This window comes from Dermatophagoides farinae, chromosome 4 (genome assembly GCF_024713945.1).
Source record: "Dermatophagoides farinae isolate YC_2012a chromosome 4, ASM2471394v1, whole genome shotgun sequence".
Classification (NCBI taxonomy): Eukaryota; Metazoa; Arthropoda; class Arachnida; order Sarcoptiformes; family Pyroglyphidae; genus Dermatophagoides; species Dermatophagoides farinae.
The window spans coordinates 6,972,995-6,984,418 of NC_134680.1; the positions used below are offsets into that span (position 1 = coordinate 6,972,995).

Consider the following 11,424-nt stretch of genomic DNA (forward strand, 5'->3'; position numbering starts at 1 on the left):
ACCATATAATATAATAGTCATGCTCGTCATCACAAACAAATTAAGAATAATAACAATTTAAGAATATTCAAACAAAATATAGAACAACTCACTGAATTGCTGATGTATGCTTCTGCTGCCTGTCTATTTATTCATCTTCAATCTTTTTATACTTATGCGCTTTACATTTCTCAAATTGACTTCTAATTATTATTTATGTGGAATTACTTTTGCAATCCATTTCAGGTTCAGATATTGCTCCAGCAGCATTCTATAATGCAATTGCAGCCGAAGAAGATTACCTTAATGCACTACAACAACATCATCAAGCTGTACAGGCTGCAATGGCTGTCAATACTCATCATCATGCCAATAATAATGGCACAGCAACATTAATTACCGCTAATGGTCCAATTGGTACGATACAAACATCACAAGGACCAATGCAAATTCAATTGAATAGTAGTGATCTCACTGGTTATGGTACTATTGGTGGTGGTCATCCACATCATATTGATCATACAATGGCCAATACTGCCACCACCACATATCATCTAGTGGGACCTGATGGAACGCTCATTTCGGTATGTTTGTTTATTTTTGCTTCTTTCAAATTCCCGATTCTTAATTGATTGATGGATTGATTGATCGATTCATTCATTTATTCTTTCAATCATCAATTGATTATTCACTATTGTCAAAATTTCTTTTCAATTTTTCGGAACAATTCAATTCTTTGTGTGTGTGTGCGTTTTAGCATCGTCCCAAAAAACGATATTGCTCACAGTGTATGTGTTTGGATTATTTCCAGAGAGGATTATATCTCGGCAAACAAAAAAAAATTCAAAAAGCTTTGATAACCGAACACAGAAAAATGTGAAGAAAAGAAAAATCTTTTGTGTGCCACAGCAAAATGAATGAAGCAAAAAAAAAAAAAAAATGATAACTTTTTCTTTACTGAAATAATTCTGTGTGTGAAAGTAAAAAAAGAATGAATTGAATAGAAAATTATTGAAATCGATCATTCAAAAAAAATTCGATAGAAATTTTGATTTTTTCCATTTTTCAATGAATTCTAAAAGGGCGACAAATGAAACACAATAGAATCGAAAACAAAAAGAATTTTAAATTTTCCCCCACCACCCTCTGCAAATTGATTCAATTCTCGAATCATTTTGCAGAAAAAGAAAATTGAATTGATTGAAAGCGAAAGTAGAAAATGAAAAAAATGATAATGAAAAATATGAATGTCAGATTTCAATACATTTTTATTATTTTGGAAACAAAATTTTTAAATTCCACACACACACACACAAAATTCAGTGATTCTCAAACATTTTTTTGTTTATTTGGTCCTAAGGATGATTCTCGCTAATTTTATGTGATTCGCGATCATTGACATTGTAGCTTTTTCTTATTCCAGTTTCATTATTGTTATTACACACGTATACAGCCAAGAAATAGTCATCATTTTGTAACCAATTTTTTTTGTCCAGGATTTCCTTTCTTTTGCCATTTAGTAGCTAAGTATAAGTTTGTCCCTGTTGTTTTTTTTTGTTAAATTTTCTTCATTTTCCAATGAACAGAAAAAATGTTTGCCAAAGTTATTTCTTATAGTTAGGTTTGATGACAAAGAATAAATGCTTGACTTGCAATTTTTCTTTTTTTTTGTCTGCAAATTATGTTCAGTTTTCCCAATTCTCTGCTGGGCCATTTTCGCCTATGTTTGTGGGTGAGTTGCAACCGATTGAAACCCGTTAGGATGTGAGTGTATCGACATCATTGATTGGCAACATAATGGGTTGCTGGTGGTGGTTGTTTGAAATCCTTTCGAAAAAAGCAAATAAAAAATTAAATTTCTTCATTTTTATTTGTTTACATTGATGTTCGGGTGCATTTGATGTCCTGATATTTGATTTGTTTCAATTGCCCTTTCTTCTCTCTCTCTTATGAACTCAGAAGTAGCATACTTTTTTGTACAATCTCGGGTCCCGTGGGCAGTTTCTACTATTTTGTTGCTTCTCTCTCTGTGCTGTGCACTGAATTACCGTATCTATATATTATTTATCCTTTCCTTTCTATTCTTGCAACTCTGATTAAAACTTGTGTTTTTTTTACAGTCATCGAATTCTCCACCATCATCAACAACGGTAATATCGCCATCAAATGGCCCGATTGGTGCTGGTGGTGGTGGTGGCCTCATTCCACCACTTCCGCCATTACGAAGTATAATGCCACAGGGACCATCATCAACATCATCAGTATCAACATTGCAACAACAACAACAACAACCACCACCACTGCCATCATCATCATCAATAGCAGCAACGGCTACGAGTGGTGGATCGATGACCACATTTTTGCCGGCCATTACCGAAGAGCCACCAATCACTCCTATTGGCCATCTTGTCTAAAATAAAATCTGTTCATGTGATGTATATGTTTGTGTGTGTGTGTGTGTTTTATTCCCATTACGGGTTATAAAATAACTAAGGAATACAAACCCAAAAATTTGGAATTGCAATTACCGATAGGCCATTACCGCTATGATCGCTATGAACGTAATCGACGAACAACATTTGATCACATGCACAATATACAGTTGCAGAATTTCCATCAAGTAAAGTAAATTAAGAGAAAAGAGAAAACTTGGAAAAAATATTTCGGGCGCCAAGTTTGACACCAACAGCCAACCAACATAACCAACGAATCGCTTCATTTCTCGCTTCTCAATTTCCTCGGAAGCATACATTCAGAAGATTTTTTGAAAAACGAAAAAAAGTTGATTTTGATCCACTTACACATTATTAACTCTTTAAAGAAAGTCTACAATCAATCAATTTTCTTGCCGCCGCCATCGGTTTGGTCGATTCAAATATTATTTCTTTGCGCTTTGTTAAACTTTAAGTTGGCTTTATTTATTCGTCATGGAAAGCAAGAAGAAAAGACTCCCACCACCAAGTGTTATTACCCCATCATCCGCCCACTTATTTAGATATTTTTTCGAACGAATTTTCCTGAAAATGCACTTGGTGGAATGGCAATGTCACAGCAATTGAAATTTAAAAAATTTTCACATTCCATTCATACAATTTTACAACATTGTACATGCATGAAAATTGATTGGAATGATTGAAAAGAATTTTTTATTTTTTCAAATCCATTTCATGTGCCTTATTCACAACAACGACAAACCTACTCACTTACTATCTCTCTGAGGATTCATTTCAAATCACACGACATTACATAGATGACGCCCGAAAAAGAGATTTTAATTTTTTTCGTTTGTTTGTTTTTCGTTCGTTCCACAGAATTGCCATCCCATTTCCTTGTTGTTTTTTATCTTGTTTTTTTTCTTTTATTTCTGGAACGAATTGTCGCAAACTGTCTATACAAACAAATACTTTGTCCACCAAAAATTAATGAGACTAGTCAATAATAGAAAAGATACGACGACAATTTCCATCTTTCAGAATTGACATGAATATTCGTTTTTGTCATTTTTTTTTATTTTATCCATTACATTTTTTGATATTCAAATTTCCACCCACCCAAACACACACACACACACACACATTACATCTTTTCTTTGATCCATCAGTTTTTTATTTCTATGGCCAATATTAATTTTTATGTGCCTCATTCATTTACATAAAATCATCAAAACAAAAAATGTGACTACCACTCTACTACTGTTAGTTTGTACATATATTACCAATGTCACACACACACACACACACACACACACACACTAACAATAAACATTATCCCACCGATTCATCAATCAGCAATCAAATTATGAAAAAACCTGAGAAATCTGAAAACAAATCTCAATGGCCTTTTTTCATTTTCTCATTTTGATTTCAAGATTTTCATTCTTGGAATCTTTATTCCATTTTTTAGTACAATGAAAATTCATCAGTCTCTATGCTTCAGACACCGACAATATTGAAATATTGAAATGAATCGATTCGAACCAACCAACAAATCTCAAATATTATCATCTCCCAACAGTTGAAAACAACAACAGTCAAATTGGTCAATCATCCGGATTGATTCGAAATTATTGTTTTATCTTTACAATAGAGCCATTTTATATATTTTTATGATGAATTCAATTCGACTCACTACTGATTGATTCATTTGTGTATAATATTTGTAAATATTCATCATGTTTCCTATATGTTGCCAATCTTGTAATGGATTGAATATAAAAAAAATTGATTTATCAATAAAATAAAATAATTTTTTTCAAAATTAACTCATCATTTAATCTTAATCCTGGATAAAAGGTGGCGCTACCTTTTTTCGTTTATTTTTCTGTCTGATTGATTGATAACTGTCAAATACAACCACGATCCGCTGATCGTTTCAAAATAGAATGAATCTGAATGAATAAATCGAGAAAACGTCGAACATAAACAGACGACATTGACCAATTTTCATTTTATCTGTTGGTGAACAAAAGCGAATACATTACACCAATATTGGCGAAAACGATCCAGGAACCAGTATATCTAGTTAAAGATTGCATTACTACTATGTGAATGCCTAGCTGATTCTTGTTGACAACGTCGACTGTAGCAACTGATACAAAAGGTGAATGTTCTCTCTCAAAAAAAACAAACAGTTCCTGGTTATCAAAATTTATATTTGTTTCGTTATTATTATTAGCTAACAGGAATACTGAAAAAAATCGAAATTTTGCGGTCGTTGTCGTCTCCACATACATTCGATTCCAGAAACTTGGTTATTTCTCCTCGGTTTTTTTTTTGGTTCTGTTCATACGACTATAACTCATATCTACATGGCTATTATTGATAATGACCATTCATAATAACCAGAATCATCATGCATATTACTACTCCGTTCATCACTTGGTCCTTGAGATTCTTCTTCCAAACCAAAAACATTACACAATGATGACGCAATTGTTTGATTATCTCTCTCTGCATTCTTTTTCTATCAAGTTATTTTTGTTGTTGTTCTGGTGACAAGAATTCAATGAAAAGAAGGAAAAGTTATTAATAATAATCAACGAAATGTTGTACGTCCAATCCATTTGAATGATGGCTTGATGAAATGAGAGAACAATAATTTCAATTCCATACCGCCACTATTACTGACTGACACCCAACTGCTTTGGACATAACAATTTGGCCAAAACAAATGAAAATGAATGAATCAAACTGACAAAAGCCAGTCATGGCAACCATCATCACCACATATTCAATTTTTTTCACTATTTGTGTCTGGTTGTGTTTTTTAAATCTATCTAACCAGAGATCTAGCAATTCGAAATGTTTCATTTCCTTATTTGTGCAGGACAAGTGAAGATCGCAGGATGACATATCGACGACAGCAACAACAATCAATTTCATCATCGTTGTATCGTTATTTTCTCATTTTCTCGATGTCAAATTTTCTAAATGTAAATCACCTATTGACCAATTGATCTGCTGATATTTTATGAATTCCAAGTTCAAATTTCTATATTCAATTTCAACCATTTTTTTCACAACTGCTCCATATTTCTGTGTCTGTGTCCTGCAACAACAACAACAACAACAACAAAAATATTTGGAATTCCTATTTCCACCATAGTCATCGTCGATCGGTGGATCGATGGATAAAACTTCAATATAATATAATCGGATCAGTTTGCTTTTTCAATTGAGAAAATTGAAATGAAAAACCGATTCCGCAACAAACAGAGAAAAAGTTGAACTAACAAAAACTATGAAACTTGACCAACTATAGATTGTTGTTGTTATTGCAGGAAATCGATGCTTATTTATAAAAATATCGATCACATCACCATCATCCAAAAACGTATTACAAGAATTGAAATTGAAGACTGAAAACAATTGAATCGAAATTTTGTCGCTTCCCCCCATTCATTCGACATTACAGTTAAATAATGATTTTCAATTGTGTATGTGCCATCTGTTTGTCTGTATCATCATGCATCAAGTTGTAAACTACATTTCGTTGGTTCCGACGTTTCTATGATAATTTGATACTTTTTTCAATATTCACTGTTTTTTCGATGCGAAATTTCAACTCTTTATTTAGAGTAAAATTTTTTTTGTCTACTGAAAAAATCGACCGTTTCGTTGAATTACTAATAATGATCATTGATTTTGAATCAAATATTTTCATAGACAGTTTTGCTATTCATTTTATGAATCTATCCTATTCTAATTGTGTATGAATCATTGCTATATATAAATTGTTATTAACATCAATTGCCGATAACGGTCGGTTATCTCATCATTATCATTATTATCGACGAAAGAAGAAAAAACAATTGTTTCAAGGCAATCACATTGTAATAATAATAAAAGTCGTTGGAAAATCGTTTTCTTCGTTTTTTTCGAAAACAATTATCACAATGGCAACGATAAGCCATTATATTGTCGCCATTGTCGTTATAATGGTTGTTTATGATGATCATTTTCACCACCGAAATTCATCGATGGCCGCATCGATATTATTATTACCACCAACAGCATCACTATCATCATCTACACTCATAAGAAACAATGAAGCTGATACAGCATTATTATTGGATTTACCGACAACAAATGATGATCGGACAAAACTTGTCACCCACAATAATGATAACCATTCAATTTTGTTATTTCCAAATTCACCATCATCATCATCTTCGTTGACTCAATCGAACGGTAAGTCGTAATGTAGTTCAATTTGATTTGGATCACTTTCCATTCGTATTCATTCATTTTATTTCATTCGTTAATTCTTTTTCCATTTCAACTAATTTAATGCCAATCATTTTTTTCTGTTGAGCTTCGCTCTATTTCGTTTCCCTGGGTTCATTTTTGTTTGCCACAATTTTTGGTTCAGAAGAAATAGCTTGAAAGAATGAAAGAATGAAAGACCTAGAGTAAATAACGAGAAAACAAATCCATCCACCCACATACACATAATGAGAGAATTGCATTCAATTCGAAATGAAAACAATTTTTCCCGAGCAAGGAGTTTCCGTTCACAAATTGTGTCTGGTATGTTTTTGTTGAGTTGATGGTGATGTGATGGGAATGAATTTCGTTCTTTAAATAAAACATCCTTTTTTATCGCACCAAATACACACACACACAATGAATGTCAATATTATTTCTTCGACAATTGTCATCATTATACAACGATGATTGTCACCATCATTTTACTTGTTTGGTTCATCATCAATTAATTAATTAATTATAATTAAATTGATATTGTTATTGATATCTATCCATTTATTATTATTTAATATTAATTAATTAATTAATCGGTCACATTTGGATGGTCATGTGATTTGATAATATGAGAATGATGATGATCATTATGATGATGGCAAAGTGTTTGTCTTTGTGTGTTATCTGTGATTGTCAATTTGCGTGCAACAAAAAAACAAAAATATTCAAATCTCGATTTTTTCTGCTTCAACGCTCACATTTGTGTTTGTTTTGGTTAAACGTTTTTTTTTCAACGTATGATGACGATCAAACTAGGGGGTTGAGTTGCACACATGTTCTGATTAATTCTGATCTTTTCACGAAAATTTTTCAAAAAAATTGTTAGCTGTTTAATTTGAATTTTATTATTCATTAGTTTTCGCTTTATATAACGAAATTTTGTTGACGAAATTTATTTTTTCGCTGCCTAGCAAAATGTCGATCACAACAATTCAGTTATTGCACTAAAACCACTCGATATCAAAGTTGAATTTGATAAGTTTTTTCGTTTCGTTTTGGTTCAGGCAAAAAATACTCAATGACGCTGATGATTGTTTTGTTTCGTTTCGTTTTTTCATCAATTTTCTATTACATTTGAACTCTGTCCCGACTGATTTCACTCGTTTCGGGAGCCGTTTCCGATTAAATGAAACGTAAAAACCATCCACAATCAATCTGAATGAATGGTATGGTATGGGGTGGCAGAAATATAAACATTGAAAAAGAAAACATGGAAAAAGAACAGCAGAATTTAATCCGAAACAAGCTGTAGGATTTTAATAGAAGTTGTTTTTTTCAAATTCAAATAAAACTTTTTAGCAATCCTTAATGGAATCTTCAATCGAATGTGATATTTTTCAACAACACAACAAACAAAATAAAAAATAAAACCAAACGATCGAGCAAAAGGGAATTGACTCGATTTGAAAATAGTAATGATTTTTAAATCGATTCATCAAGTATTTTTTTGTTGTAGTGTAATCGTTTTTGAATCGAATTGAATTGGATGATTAAATGGTAGAATTATTTCAGATTTCACTTTTTTTTCATTGTAATTTCTGATTATTTTGTTGTTTTTGTTTACTAGTCTTGTATAAATCTATGAGCGCATCCTTGTTGAATGCGAGAATGAATGAATGAATGAATGAATGAAAAGGAAATTCATAATGAAAGTCATCATCATTGCCAAGTACGGTGAAAAAGGCAAAATATTTGTTACCCATTCGTGTTTTTTTCGTGGTTATCATGTTTGTAAAAGTGTTCGTTGTTGCTGTTGTTGTTGTTGTCTTGAAATCCACTTAGATGGCATATTGACAAACTATTGTTGTCATCATTTCGTTGAAGGCCTATTGTAGATAGTTTCAAATAAGAATTTCGTTTTGAAGAAAATATATTTCATTTTCAAAACTCAACTCAACTCAACAACTAATATCTCTGTTTTTTCGTCGAAAATTGATGCCATCGTCTCATTCAAGTACAGCAGGGAGAGAGAGAGAGAGAGAGGAAAACCTAGAAACAGCGAATCCATCTTAGTCTTTTTTTCGCTGTTATATTCTGGATCTTTTCACACTTAGTTTTGTTTAATAAATAAATGTCGTTTATTTCTTCTTTCGTGTTTTTTTTTCTATTTTCTCCTGATTCTATTCGTAAAACATTTAAATTATTTATTCTTGATTCACCACATAGTGTCATTGTACAATAAACAATGTTGAGACATTTTTTTCAACGAGAATGTCATTTCACTTTCTATTATCTTGGTATTAATTTTCTATCTTAGTTTTTTTTGAGCTTAAGTAATGGATGTGAATGAAGGAAAGATAAAAAAAAGTAGAGCCATTAGTTTGTTTTGGTTTTAAGCTTTAATTTTTTGTTTCGTTTTCGTTTTAAACATTTCAGAGTCTTGGAAATATAATTTCAACATGAATAAAACCTGTACAAAACAAAGCGAATGTGCGGATGAAAATCAATCAATGGATAAATATCATTATTATTGTGACCTGAAATTGAGCCAATGTATTTGTGTTGGATCATCGTATCTTCAATGTCAACAGCGAAATCATGCCACTTTGAACGATAGCGAAAATAATAACCAGAAAACACTCTGGGATAATGGTAATTATCAGTTTCAATATCGATCACCGAATTCAATCGATATTCATATTTATGCCGAAACGACCCTCCCACACTAACCGAAAAAAGATTTGCATAATTTTTAATTATCAATTAATAATTACATTCATATTCATATTCAAATTCATAGATGTTTGGATAGCTAGATTGTTCGAATATGAATACACCAATTGCAATCGACCCATTAATGACTATATGTTGAATAATTTATTCATTCCCTTCATTTGTTTTTTGTTTCTTTTTTTCATTATTTTCAAATATAACGATGCTGATTATGATGATGACGACGATAGGATTGAAAGATTTTGTTCGTCGTATGCCAATGTTACCGATATCGATTATATTGATATCAATGTTTATCTCTATTTGTATTGTACTACAATTGTTTGCCAAGTAAGTATAGATTAGTGTGTGTGTGTATGTTTTATTTCTAATCTTATCTTTTTTTCTCTATTTTTGTTTTGTTTTATGCATTCTTCGTACACAACAAAACAAACGACTAACGACTATGATGATAATGATGAAAATCGATTTTGAATTTCACTTTATATTCGATGACTATGGAATTCCATTTCTGTGTTTGTTACGTTTTTGTTTCATCTGGGTTCAATACCATGATGATGATCTATTTGAACAAAAAAAATCGATTCATCTATAGGGCTCGTTTTCGTAATACTCATCGTTCGATATTTGCTAATCCACAAAAATTAGAATTGGCCAAAGCACAGGAAAGACGATTGTCTCAACTATCGCAATTATCCGGACAACAACAAGCTAATAATAATTTGGCATGTTCGGGTTCAGAGAATCAACGGATATATTCATTGAGCCATTATAAATATCCACGATTATCATTGCCACAGGCACCAATACCAACATCCTCGTCATCATCATCATCGATTCGTCGTTCAGCACGTAATAGTCTTGGTTCGACAATCGTTCCAACAATAATTGGACCAACATTGGCAACAGCAACTCCTACTTCGGCTAATTCGTTCAATACTTTATCATCATCATCATCATCGCAAAATCATCTCAGTGTTAAACAAAAACAGGAAAGAAGAAACAACAATTTGACGACATCTGAATCACTATCAATTGTATTTTAAATTGATCTTTAATGAAATGATTTTGTGACGGCGCTTCAAGCGTCGTTTGAGGTTCTGGTGACCTTTTGTCATCAATGAAAATGTATTTAAGAGACGATTTGAATGAAAAATTTTTTATTTCCCAAGTTTTTTGTCTCGAACTCGCTTCGTACACAAATTTTTTTAGTATAAATTAAAAATAATTTCACCATCAACAATTGAATCACCAGTGAAGCAAAGTGTTTAGCTGTTATTCATCTCTAATTCATCTATCCATCATCTCTATCAACTTGGAGCAACGCAACATGTGACTCAATCGTTATGGTTTTTTATCGTGAAAAAAGTTTTGTATCAAAATGTTAATGTACGAATATCAGGTGAGAAAATCAGCATTACTTGCAAAAGAACTTTTTGTTTGAAAATAATGATCAAGTTCCTTATAAAGGATGGCCACACATTGACTGCACAACTAACTATTCATTTTGAATTGTTATTGCTAATGCGGTATCATTTTTGTGTACATTGTCTGAATCGTTGTCGTTTTGCAAACGTTTCTTTACTTTTGTTTTGTTTTGTTTTTCTTCTTGAAATTCTTCACATTCCATTCGAAGGAAATTCTGGTTCTATATTTTTTTTAGCCAATCTTTCGATCTCGACAAATCGAAATTTTTCCAATTGCAAATGAAACATAGAAAAAATAGAGAGAGAGAAAGAGAAAAGAGAAACAAAAACAAGACCGAAATTGATGGTTATGGCTGGAATTCACCATTGTTATTGTATCGGGCATTCAGAAACGAACAAAACAAAAAGAATCAAATCATTTGTTTTCGAAACGATTTTTTTTCTTGCCCAAACCATTATCATAAGATTTGGTTTTTTCTTCTTTTTGTTAAAGTCACATCATCATCATCATCATTGTGTCCAACAACGAGAAAATGAGAAATAAAATTATCTTGCATTCAAAACAAAAACAAAAAAAACATCGT

The 11,424-nt window shown here is 31.8% G+C and overlaps 2 protein-coding genes across 3 annotated transcripts in view; both read left to right on the forward strand.

Annotated features, from left to right (window-relative positions):
* sns (nephrin adhesion molecule sticks and stones) overlaps window positions 1–4,240 on the forward strand; it is an 82,532-nt gene extending 78,292 nt beyond the window's left edge. For both annotated transcript variants that reach the window (XM_075730708.1, XM_075730707.1), the window contains exons 20-21: window positions 226–563; window positions 2,100–4,240. In XM_075730708.1, the coding sequence (XP_075586823.1) occupies window positions 226–563; window positions 2,100–2,393 (632 nt within the window). In that variant the 3' untranslated portion in view covers window positions 2,394–4,240. The remainder of the gene's footprint in view (window positions 1–225; window positions 564–2,099) is intronic.
* A 110-nt stretch (window positions 4,241–4,350) lies between these two features.
* LOC124500507 (EB domain-containing julius seizure protein) lies at window positions 4,351–10,653 on the forward strand. The gene is made up of 5 exons (XM_047064590.2): window positions 4,351–4,578; window positions 4,654–6,668; window positions 9,117–9,332; window positions 9,644–9,743; window positions 10,009–10,653. The coding sequence occupies exons 2-5, from the start codon at window positions 6,374–6,376 to the stop codon at window positions 10,457–10,459; spliced, it is 1,062 nt and encodes a 353-aa protein (XP_046920546.2). The 5' UTR covers window positions 4,351–4,578; window positions 4,654–6,373; the 3' UTR covers window positions 10,460–10,653.
* The last annotated feature ends 771 nt before the right edge of the window (window positions 10,654–11,424 follow it).